At 42.2% G+C, this 12,782-nt stretch overlaps 1 protein-coding gene across 10 annotated transcripts in view; it reads right to left on the minus strand.

Moving 5' to 3' along the window:
• Nucleotides 1-12,782, minus strand: part of MAP7 (microtubule associated protein 7) — a 175,580-nt gene that overhangs the window by 13,210 nt on the left and 149,588 nt on the right. For 6 of the 10 annotated variants that reach the window (XM_069489158.1, XM_069489161.1, XM_069489164.1 and 3 more), the window contains 8 exons: nt 12,407-12,531; nt 6,143-6,258; nt 5,533-5,834; nt 3,372-3,606; nt 2,024-2,195; nt 1,688-1,792; nt 1,235-1,285; nt 1,083-1,140 (listed from right to left, as the gene is read on the minus strand). In XM_069489158.1, the coding sequence (XP_069345259.1) occupies nt 1,083-1,140; nt 1,235-1,285; nt 1,688-1,792; nt 2,024-2,195; nt 3,372-3,606; nt 5,533-5,834; nt 6,143-6,258; nt 12,407-12,531 (1,164 nt within the window). Of the gene's footprint in view, nt 1-1,082; nt 1,141-1,234; nt 1,286-1,687; nt 1,793-2,023; nt 2,196-3,371; nt 3,607-5,532; nt 5,835-6,142; nt 6,259-12,406; nt 12,556-12,782 lie in introns of all 10 variants that reach the window. The other 4 variants (XM_069489159.1, XM_069489155.1, XM_069489163.1 and 1 more) reach the window with 3 other exon arrangements.

Here is a 12,782-nt window from a genome sequence, read left to right on the forward strand (position 1 = left end):
GTGCATCTGACACAAAAGGGAATTTAATCAATATTGGTTGAATCTGAGTACTAAGGTCAATTCCATGTTTATTTAAACTACATTTGGCTTATAATTACCAAGAAATCAATCTCTGTCCAAAGCCCTATACCATATAAGCAACTTTCTAATGAAATTTCAAGATCACTATAGGTTATATGTATGGAAACATCGTTATAAACTCCAAGACCATGTATAATTATTATTTGTCAATCTAAAAAAAAGAAAGGCCGGGCGCAGTGGCTCATGCCTGTAATCCTAGGACTCTGTGAGGCCAAAGCAGGAGGATTGCTTGCAGCCAGGAGTTTGAGACCAGCCTGAGCAAGAGCGAGACCCTGTCTCTACTGAAAATAGAAAAAATTAGCCAGGAGTGGTGGTGTGCACCTGTAGTCCCAGCTAGTAGGGGGGCTGAGGCAGGAGGATCACTTGAGCCCAGGAGTTTGAGGTTGTTGTGAGCTAGGCTGGCGCTACGGCACTTTAGCCCAGGTGACAGAGAGAGACTCCATCTCAAAAACAAACAAACAAACAATATATGCAAAAAAGAAATAAACAAATTTTTAATTTTAACTTTACTCTGAAGTCAGAACTAAAAGAAATAACATTTAAATATTTCTTTGAGAACTGCCAGAAGTTGTCAAATATGTACATTTAAAGTCCATAAGAGGAAATATAAATACATGCTACTTTAGTGGATAGTTCATGATGAATGAAATTTAATTTTATAAATGCAAAGGATGTTCTAATAGTGTGTATAAATATATATGTGGATATATACAAATATATATTTATATACATGAGTATATATAATGTAAGAGTTATTTAAAATATTAAGCAATCCATTAGACTATAAACAAATGTGAAAAAAATATTTGGCAAAAATGCTAGAGAGAGTTTTACATAACAGGAAACTTATGACAGACCAAATGACAGACACGAAAGCTTCCGTGAGTCTATGACTACTGTATCTTTTTCTCCCCTCTCCATTCATGAATATCTTGACCTCTAGAGGGTCAATTCAAAAATTTTATATTTAAATTGATTTGAGTTTTCATAGATAGAAATACCTGTTCCTCCAGTGAGAGCTCCCTTGGCTATATCGCCATTTCTCTGATCAATCGTTTTCTACCAAGAAAAAAAAAAGACTCTTAAAAACTAAAGTTGCAACTGGAAATAAAAAATAAGAGCATACGAGAATTAGAAAATGCCATCTTAATACCTTATCTGTAGCTTCTGTTTTCCTGGTTCTTTTCATAATCTCCTCAAGTCGCTACAAGAAAGGAAGAATTGAGCAAGATGATCAGATACAGGGGGGGAAATAAAAGCCAATCTGGTACAATTCACCAATGAAATAAATAGCAGATTATAAAAACATGCCTGTTATTTTGGGAAAATATATATGCATTGCTTTGTCGTAATTGTAGTTAGTCACAAAAGTTGGAACTGGCTTAAGCTACATGAAGTGGAAGCAACCATTTTGGTCAAGGCTAATCTTAGCAATTTCTTTGGAGGAGATTATTAATACCGAGGGCCACTTTAGTTTATCTGGAATGGGCAGAACACATTTGTTTCCTGATGGCCACGAGCTAGGCTCTTAGTCTTTGGACAGCTGGAGTCTAGGAGAGAATCAGAGCGGTCTGTGCTGCAGGTTTCTGCTGGGAGGTGCAGCTACCTTCTTCCTCTCCAGGCGCTCCTGTTCTTCTCTCTGGAAATGCTTCTCTCGTTCCTGCCGGACCCTCTCTGCTTCTTCACGAACACGAGCTTCTTCTTCTTCTTTCTGAAAACAAAAGGTCAGCATCTACTTCTGACAAATAGGCCTGCTGTCCAGTCTCAGGGGACACCCAGAGGTGGAGGCAAGACGACAGATGGAAAGGTCGTGGAAAGGGAGAACACATGCACCAAAGAGCGATTTGTCCGCCATTTTTCTCTGCTCATCCGAGATGAATGCCCACCCATCTCAGGTAGGTGGCTGCACTCAGCTGCCTGCTCCTGCAGGCCCGGGCCGTACCTGTCTCTGGGCGCGCTCCGTCTCCTCCCGCTCACGCTGCTCTCGCTCTTCCGCCTGCCGGCGCAGCTGCTCCTCCTTCTGCCGGGCCTGCTCAGCTTCTAGCCGTCGGGCCTCTTCCTCACGGCGGGTTCTCTCTTCAGCCACCCTTTGGGCCAATTCCTCCCTCTTCTGTCTGCAAAAAGACAAAAACAGAACCAAGACACATAAGGGAATTCCTTGAAGAGAGGCCTGACTTTGTGGTTACTGCAAGGACAGTTAGTTCAAAGGTCTGGCAGAAAAACCTCCACAGGACATATTCAACATGGTTAAGGGACAAAATATGAAGCCATCCTCCTCCCTTCCCAGCTTCATTGTTGCCTGAGGTAAACAGAAGCCGAATGGAACCACCAATGTTTTGGGGAGACCTTGCTTTTTCAAAGGATCTATTATTTAACTATCTTTGAAAGCTGAGATTTGTTTAATCCAAATAATGAGACTTTTTAGTCATGAATTTGAAGCCTCTCCCCCCAAAGGAAATCTCTGTAAATAAATAACGGTCACAATGTTCTGTCATAGGACAGGACGATGGGCCACATAAGCTCCCTGTAGGGATCGAAGGCAGGGAACACCCAAGATGGTGCCAGTACTGTGCATGAGATCCTTCCCCAAGGTGTAGTTCTGTTTGTCTGAAGAACAATTTTAACAATTATATTGACATTAGCCTTATTAGGCCCAGAAGGTGACCGATTAAGCAAACTGTCTCTGGCACACTGCCTGGCGGGCAATCATGGGGCATTTTAGTATCTCACCCAGTTACCCTCTGAGAGGAGTTTTATCTGGAAAGAAGAAAACATGAACCTTTATTATGCAGCTTTAAAATAAGAATTACAAAGATAATGAGGAAGTCTGGAGATTGGAGGTCTGTTAAGTAAAAACGCAGACTGCACAACTGTACCTCAGTTGTGGTTATAATTACGCAAATGTGCATGTATATGTATGTATGTCCGTATGTGTATACATATGTATGTACGTGTATGTATACGTATGTACACACCCCCCTCAGTGTTCAGAAAGGACCACCCAAAATGTACATAATTACTGAAAATCAGTATTATTATGGATAAATTTTTTTTTCCTTAAACTTTTCTCCATCAATGTTGTTGTATTGTTATAATAAGAAAACATGATTTAAAAAAAAAAATCACTTAGTAGACAAAGGAACACCAAGTAAGAGTAATTCTGAAACAACTAACCCATTCACCTTGGTTACTACCACTACCTCTTCCCTCTCAGCTCGGAGAGTTAGTCAGTCCAAGGTATCACAACAATGTCACTGACACCATGTGGTTGAGCAGTGTCTCCGCTTTACCTTTCCAGCTCTTCCTGTCCCCTCCGCTCCCTTTCCTCCTTCTCTCTCTGCTCTCGGGCAAGCCGCCTCTTCTCAGCTAGCAGCCTTGTGGCCTCTTCCGGGTCGGTGGTGCCTGCGGAAGTCTTGGGAGAAGCACTGGCAGTCATGGCGGATGACGGCGCTGGGACCGAGGCTGGGGTGGGGACCGAGGCTGGAGCTGGGACCGAATCTGGAGTTGGGGCCACAACTGGAGCAGCTGTACAAATACATACAAGGAAAAAACCAACTGGAAACAAAACCCGAAGAACAGAACAAAACTACCATTCCCCATAGCCCAGGCCTAGAATTTATCACGATAAAAGAAAAGGGAATATTTATTATTGTGTGTTCTCACAGTTTCACTGTATTCTATCTGTAACCAAGCAACAGATAACAAAAAAACTAATTGTGTAAGTGTGACATCCAACAAAGCTGACACTCTGTTACCAAGTCTTATTTTTATACCAGTTAAATCTGTTAACAACATATATTGAGTGTGTACTGAGTGTAAAGCCTCATGTTAGACTCTGCAGGAAGTTATACCCTGGGCAAAAAGATGAGATCTCCCATTTGTGTTTTCTTACACCAGGAGTATTCCTACTCGTTGGTGACCATTCATTACGAGAGCACTAAAGCCTTTCTATGACCATCCTCAGGGTGCACGCCACGAGTCCAGATTCAGGCTGGGAAGATGACACCCTGGGAAGGGGACCCTTCTGTCTCCCCAGAGCTGTCTCAAGGTCTGAGATGGAGGAGCCCGGGCCCCTTGGGGAGTTTGTACTCCCCCTGCTTACACATCCCGGGCCACCAAGATGTGAGATGGGTGCAGAAGTTCTCTGGCCTTACTCAGATTTGGGAAGATGACCTAGAGAGCTCGTGTAGCAGGGAGCCCCATACAGACGCCACGATTCTGCACCACAGCAAGCACAGCACCAGCGAGCGGTGACCTCTGGTACCTGATCACTCCAGATTTACATTTCTGCTTTTGTTCCCACAGCTTTTGCTTTGTCATCATGACTGTGATGGGATGAGCGACTAGCACTGTGCCCGCACCATGGCCTCCGTCTCTGAGCTTGCCTGCCTCTGCACGATGACCTTGTGACAGCAGCTGGTGTAAACGCTGAACCTTTTTGGCCTGGCTTGTTTGCAGAGGCTGGGGCCGGTATCAACATCGTGAGCCTCGACTGCAGCACAAGGGCTGGCAGAGCTGCCCAGAGATAGGCTTCCTCCCCATCGCCCCCCAGCTGAGGAGGAGGAAGTAGAGGCAGGGAAAGATGAGTGTGAGGAGGACACGAGCTTTGGGGTTTTTCCGACTAAGCCTCTTTTGGAACATGTTCAATAAAAAAAGTTTTTCTCCCATGAATTCTTTGAAAAGTCTCCTTTCAAAAGGTGGAGACTAATCTCCTCTCCTTGAGTGTGAGTTTAACCTAGTGACTTGCTTCTAATGAACAGAATATGACAGAACTATGGATGGGTGACTTCTGAGATGGGGGCATAAAAGACTTCCTCCTCATTCTCTCTTCCACATCACCTGCTGGGGGTGGGGAAGCCTGCAGAGCAAGCAGACGATTATGAGGACATCAGGTGACACTCTGGGGAGGTCCACGTGTCATGCAACAGAGGCCACCTGCCAACAGCCATGTGTATAAGCCACCTTCCAGCTTTGGTTGAGTCTCGAGACAATGGCAGCCCTGGCCGACAGCTGGACTGCAATCTCCTGAGAGTCCCTGAGCCAGAACCACCGAGCTCAGCTGCTCCTGAATTCCTGGCCCAAGAATTCATGTGATATAATAAATGCCTCTTGTTGTTTTAAGCTGCGAAGTTTTAGGGTAATTTGTTACACAGCAATAGATAACTAATACAAGTGATTCTGATGCTCGTACTCTGAACACATTTTGTGAAACCCTGGACTCAGCCACTAAAATCACTCAGACATTATGCCTGAATTAACATGCTGTGGCTCCAACAACAGGCTTTTGTATGATTTTACTGTTTTTATATGTAAAAAAAATTATACTTAAGAAAAGGTCCCAAAATTAGCCTGAGAGTAAAATTTCCAAGTCTCTAATATGAAAAGGAAAAGAAAAAGCTAAATAAAAACAGTGCAGGAGAAAAAAAGAACAACAAACCCACGTCCCATCACAAGTCAGTTCATTCTCACCAGGGTCGGCTTCTGGTTCGACAGGTGTCCTCTCTTCATCGGTGGCTTCTGCTACCTTCGCTAAAGGTGCTCTGCCCTTTAAGGAGGGCTCGCTGGCAACTTTCTGAGGTTCCTTCTCAGGGTCTTTTTTCTCAGGCTCCACTCTGACTTCTCTCTTGACAGGGCGGATGTTGCCAGGGGACGGGGGCCGGACCTGAGCAGGGGCAGCTTTGAACGAGCCGGGGGGCAAGGAGGAGGCCGGTCTGGGTGTGCCAGGCAAATGAGGAAAGGACTTGGACGGGAGCCTGGGCAACAGACAGACAAGGCAGAGAGAAAAGGACCCATTAGGACAGGCTTGCCAGACATCACGGGATGGAAAAGAAATGCAGATATTACATTCAGCTATGTGTATTTATCTTTTAGGTGGTAAATGCAGAAATAGAGTGGCTTTAGAGACCCATTGCAATTTTCCTTCTTTTCTTTCCTTTCAGGGAGAATGTCATTCCCTGAGTCGAAGCCACACAGCCTGGGGAGAACAGTTCACCTTCAGAGGACAGAGGCTACCAATCCTTCAACACGGAACAACCCAGCCAGCTTCTCATATTTCACTTACCACAGGCGAGAGGGAGCTGGTGATCTGGCTTTGGGATTAGATGGAGATAGAGCCCTTCGGACGCCAGATGTAAGGTGGAAGGGTACATTTTCTCGCTCTCTCTCCTTTTTATAGCCCTAAGTTCAGAGACATGCAATAATTAGATTTTTTTCTGTGAGTGAAGCAACCACATTTGCAGTATTCAACAACGGAGCTACAAACCATTTAGTGACTTTTTAGAAATGCGCTAAACTCTGCCACATATATCCATTCCACCTCAACAAAAGGCCCTTGTGAGCTCTCAACCGAACAGTGTGACTGAATGAACACAATGTGACCAATAAGGTGGTTCTAGATGTGTGATTTGGAGTTATATTTATTTTTAAAAAATACCCTTATACTTTTAGATTACCTAGAGCAAAATCTCAGTCTGGTTTATCCCACACAAATGTCAAAAGAAAAATAATTTCCATTCTTGTCCTAACTTTTAATTAAAACACATCTTTTTAATTTGTTAGTTCTTTCCCTCAAAACATACTATAGCTCAGTTTTTAAAAAAAATTTATGTGCTGCTATATCAGATATTAATTCATTTTTTTTCCTTTATATTGATGTTAGAGAAACAAGCCTTTCCTCACCTGGTGTCCTCTTGCTCTTGAAGAAAAGTCAGGTTCAAGGTGAGGAATGTTATTTATTTTTACTCTTTACCAGATAAGGAATTGAAGGTTGGGCCAAAACATCAGCCCTCCCCTGACTGCCAACTAGGAACACAGCCAGAGAGAGAAGACACCTTTCTAAAGTTGAAATGGGCAAAGGGAAGCCCAGAAAAGTGTTCTGATATTCTAAGGTCAATCAAGAAAAAAATGCACAGAGCAAAGCAGACCCACTCCAAGTATGCGAAACTTCCCGGCAGGGCTCAGGGATGGGAGTGGATGTGTCCTGGAGGCGCCTGTGTGCACAGGCTGCAGGGTGCCAGCGAAGGGGCAGAGTATCGTCTAGCCTCAGGGCAATAAGCTGGTAGTGCACCTGTCCTTCTCTCCTTTTCTGCCCGGCTCAAGCATCCTCTGCTTCTTCTTTCCCTTCCCTTTTAATCCCCTCAGTTTCCCTTTTATTTGCTTCTCTCCATTTTCCTAGTTGATGGACTGGGCTATGGGAAGGGGGAAAACATCTAAGTGTCAAATAATGCTCCCTGTCTCCCTGGAATTTCTAAATAGAAGGAAGAGGCAGCAAAGAGCTTCACGAGGTGTGTCCCAGCTCTACATCACTTCTGGCTGCACCCTCTCTCTGTTCCTGTGTCTGGGCCCAGAAGGTGGAGCCTCCCAGAGCTGCTGGAGTCCTTGGGGAGCAAAAGCTGCAGCCACCGTGTGGAGCCCTCCTGGCTGGTGCATGGGGTGGCAGGCCCGGGGCTCTTCCCAAGGGAGGGTGGGGTTAAGCACCTCGAGCAGCCTTTCTTTTTCTCAAAACATTTTGATTTGGCTGAAATCAGATCAACAAGAGATCAAAATGAGAAAAAAATCAGAAAGGACAATTTTTGATGTGCGGGGTTTGAGGCCGAATTTTATCGTCTGTGGCTTGGTAACACAGGGATCAGGGAATAAATCTATACAGGATTATATAATCCTCAGATAGTCTGCTTTTTAAAGTGCCATTGAGCCAATTACTTCTTTCTCTCCTAAAAGTGATCTCCTTTAATCACCTAGGGGTGGGAGAGCGGGGAAGGAGTGGTTTGAAAAAACACTCAATACTTGAATTAACAACCTCCCGAGCAGGTAGTTTTTTTTTTTTTTTTTTAAACCATTTTAGTCCTTTCATTGCTCTTGTACCCAGCCACCTATTTGGGTACTACACATATAAAAAGACTCCTGATTTGCACCCTGATCTGAGTGAACAGCTGCAATCTGCACAATCTTTCCTTTAATACTTTCCACAGTGCTGACGGGGAACACATGCAACAAGTCAATGGTCTGGACAACCTACCATTATGGAGAAAGACTTTAATTTTATAAACAGAGGTAGGTTTAGAATACAGTGTAAATATCCTCCAAGAGACAATGCACAACAGACATTCTAAGGAAGTGCTGCCCAACAGAACCTTCTGTGATGACAGAAATGTTCTAAATCTATGCTGTCCACATGGTAGCCACTAGCCACATTTGGCTATTTGAATTTAGATCTAAATTAAATAAAGTTAAAAATTAAAAACACTTTCAGTGCTCAATAGTAGCCATTTCAATTTAGGTCTAAATTAATTAAAATTAAATACAATAGAAAAGGAATTTAAAAGAACAATTCCATTTTTGATAGCATCAAAAAGAATAAAATACTTGGGAATAACTTAACCGAGGAGTCCAGAGACTTGTACACTGAAATCTAGAAGACATTGTTCAAAGAAGTTAAAGATAACACAAGTAAATGGAAAGGGACCCTGTGTTCCTGGATTGGAAGACTTAATATTGTTAAGATGTCAATACTATCCAAAGCTATACAGATTCCACATAATCCCTATTGAAATCCCAATGTCATTACTTTTTTGCAGAAATAGAAAAATCCATCCTAAAATTCTTATGGAATCTCAAGGGACCCTGAAGAGTGAAAATATTGAAAAAGAAGAACAAAGTTGGAAGTTTCATACTTCCTGATTTCAAAACATATTATAGATTGAGCATCCCTTATCAAAATGCTTGGGACCTCAGAAGTGTGTTGAATTTGGATTTTTTCAGATTTTGGAATACTTGCATTAATACTTACTGCTTTAGTGGCATCCCTAATCTGAAAAATCCAAAATCCAAAATGCTCCAATGAGCATTTGAGTGTCATGTTGGTGCTCAAAAAGTTTCAGATTTTGGATTTTCAGATTAGGGATGCTCAACCTGTACAAAACTACAGTAATCAGTACTGTGGGTACTGGTACAAAGACAGACACAAAGACTAATGGACTAGAATAGAAAGCCCAGGAATAAACTCTGATGTATATGGTCAAATGCCAAGACCACTCAATGAGAAAAGGACACTCTATTCAACAAATGGTGCTGGGAAAACTGGATATCCACATGCAAAAGAATAAAGCTGACACAATCTAGGGGATGGACACGCTTGAAGCTCTGACTGTAACCTAAACATCTGTACCCCTGTAATATGCTGAAATTAAAAAAAAGAATAAAGCTGGACTCTTACCTTGTATAACATATAAAAATTAAGTCAAAGTGGACTAAAGACCTAAACATATGACTTAAACTATAAAAATTCTGGAAGAAAACATTGGTGAAAAGCTACATGACATTGGTTCTTGTATTGATTTCTTGGCTATAACGCCAAAAGGACAGGCAACAAAGCAAAAATAAAGAACATCAAACTTAAAAACTTCTGTGCATCCAAGGAAATAATCGATAGAGTAACTTATGGAATGGGAAAAATATTTGCAAATCATATATCTTATAAGGAGTCAATATCTAGAATACATAAATAACTCTATAACTCAACAACAAAACAAATAACCTGATTAAAAAGCAGGCACAGAATATGAATAGACATTTCTTGAAAGATGACATATGAATGGCCAACAAGCATATGAAAAGAAGCTTAGTATCACAAATCATTAAAGAAATGCAAATCAAAGTCACAATGCAGTATCACCTCACATCCATTAGGATGGCTATTACTAAAAACACACACACACACACACACACACACACACACGCAGAAAATAACAAGTGTCAATGAGAATGTGGAGAAACTGGAATCTTTGTGCACCGTTGGTGGGAATGTAAAATGGTACAATTGCTACAAGAAATGAAGGCTCCTTGAAAAATTGAAAATAGGATTACCTTATGATCAAACAATCCCACTTCTGGGTATATATAAAAAAAAAAATTGAAAGAAGGATCTTGAAGAAATATTTGCACACCTATGCTCACAGCAGCAGTATACACTGTAGCCAAGAGGTGAAAGCAACCCAGATGTCCATCAATGGATAAATGAATAAACAAAATGTGGTACACACATATGATGGAATATTATTCAGCCCTAAAAAGGAAGGAAATTCTGACACATGCCACAACAAGGATGAACCTTGAGGACATTACGCTAAGTGAAACAAGCCAGTCACTAAAATTCAAACAGTGCATGACTCCACTTTTATGTGGTCTCTAAGGTAGTTAAATACATAGAAATAGAAGGTAGGATGGTGGTTGCCAAGGGCTGGGAAATGGGAAGTTGTTTAACCGGCAGAGAGTTTTGGTTTTGCAAGATTTAAAAAGTTTTGGAGATTGGTTACACTATAATATGCATATACTTAACACTGCTGAACTTCAAAATGGCTAAGAGGATAAATTTTATGTTACGTCGTTTTTACCACAGTTAAAAGATTTTTTAAAAATTAAAAATCCAGTCTGTCAGTCTCACTAGCCACTTTCAAAGTGCTCCATGTGGCTAGTCACTACTGAATTCCACAGTGCAGTTCTGAAGCGTAACTGACACCTGCAGTCATTTTCTGGTGGTATGTGTGTGCCTAAATACTTGCTTATCAAGAGGTGAAAAGAAGGCTAGTTGATCAAATGAAGAAAGAAGGCAGCATTAAAAACAAAACAAAACAAGACTCTGGATTATGTGATGACAAATCCCTCTCATTTAATTTGTTAGCCAGGGTCAGCCCTCCATCTTCACTCAAGGAGTGTTAATTTTTGTTTTTACCCAGAAAAAGATATTTTTCCTTTGGTAAATGCTCTTCTTACCTGCCTGATGAGCACTCAATGTTTGGGGCCAAAGCTGTTCTGTTTAACTATGGCTTTTCAGTCCACAGCTAGCATCTCTGATGCACCAACACTAAGGAATTAAAAACTTCACAGACATCAAAGGTAGTTTCACCTTTGGCTTAGAGGGTTGGAGGCCTGACTCAGTCACGAATTAAACACTGACTCAGGAAAGGCTGAAGGGGCTTGAAAGAAAACTGCCTGCCGGCAAAGCCATCAAGCCCTTCACAAAGCAAAATCCTTTTAAGTGTCCATCAGGTTTATACATCTGAATTGCTCTGGGAAGTTAAGGGAATGGACACGTTTGAAGTTCTCTCTGGGGGGGATGGGGTGGGGGGAGGGGAGGAGTGCACACCTATATGATGAGAGTGATGTGCACTGTCTAGGGAATGGACACAACTAAAGCTCAGACTTGGGGGGATGGGGAGGCATGGGCAATGTATATAGCCTGATCTTTTGTACCCCCTTAATGAGCTGAAAAACAAACAAAAAATAAAAATAAAAAAAATAAAAAAAAAAAAGTTTCAGCCTTTCATTAAAAGGGTCATACTATTATCATGAAGAAAGGCAATGAGATCTTCTGGTTGATTGGTGAGTCTTTTGTTTTTGTTTTTTTTAAACAGAGACAATAGAGAGAGGGTCTTGCTCTTTCACCCAGGCTGAAATTCCTGGGCTCAAGTGATCCTCTGGCTTTGGCCTCCCAAAGTGCTGGGATTACAGGAGAGAGCCACCGCACCCAGCCTGATTGGTGAGTCCTTTAAGACTGACCAATGTCTGAAGACCATAGAACAATGTTTACATCCTTCAATTGATACCAAATAAACACAGGACTTAAAACAAAGAAGAAAGATGCCTGGAGACATACAAATTACCTCATTGCATTTACACCATGGTGAAAATTCACATTAGCTCAGCCACCTTGCCAATAAATAGCAAGTCCAAATTACGTTCTTCACTTGCACAGCTTGAGTTTAGAGCATAGCCTAATAGCCTTTCAAGAATTAGTTATTTAGCAAATAACTACTATTTTCAAAATACTTCTTCACTGTATTTTAAGATCTGGGCCTTGTCAGGGATTAGCTAAGCAGGATAAAGATTCTTTGTCTTGCTTTTTAAAAAACCACATTTAGAGTTCAGCCGGCTTCTGGATATGGTTGGAATAAAATGTCAAGGTGGCAGTCCAGGCCCACTTCCACTTCAAAGGCTATTTGGTTTTCTTACTTTCAAAAATGAAAGTATTCTGTCATTGTACTTATTTGCATGGCGGCTCTGGTAGGGTTGGCTGGCCACTCATGCACGCTTGAACAAAGAACAGTTTTCATCTTCAAATTCCAATTTTTGGGGAGAGCAAAATCCCCAAGTGGAGAGGAAGTGGGAAGACACTACTGGCCAGCCAGCAATATGCGTGATCGGTGGGACGGAGGGGATGTCACAGCTTCCCCCCTTACACCCACACCGCACCTGGGAGTAGTGTTCATCTGCAACAGAAATAGCACTGGCTCCCAGACTCTCCCAGCTGCTCCCAACAGCTACTCACCGCTGTGCCATGAATGGTCCTCCTGCGCGAAGAGCCCTCAGGTGGTGTTACAAAGAGTTTTGGTCGATCTGTCGGATTTCTAGAGTGTGCAGCTTTGTAGGGCATGATGATGGGGCTGCAAGATGCTGAACGAGGACAAATGGGGATAACTAGGGTGCAGGTGATTGGTTTTACACATAAGAGTGGCAGAGGAGCAGTTGAAGAAAGCCAAAAGCAGGTTCAGGAAAAGGAGCCAAGCAGAGATAGAGAGAAAAGTAGGGAGAAGATGTTATTACCTACAGGTGCCCAGAACCATCATACTCAGCTGTCCTCATAGTCCTATGAGTTTATGATGTGTCCAAAAGGAAAGCATGTCCTAGTGAGAAATCTGGAATAT

Source organism: Eulemur rufifrons, chromosome 15 (assembly GCF_041146395.1).
Source record: "Eulemur rufifrons isolate Redbay chromosome 15, OSU_ERuf_1, whole genome shotgun sequence".
Classification (NCBI taxonomy): domain Eukaryota; kingdom Metazoa; phylum Chordata; class Mammalia; order Primates; family Lemuridae; genus Eulemur; species Eulemur rufifrons.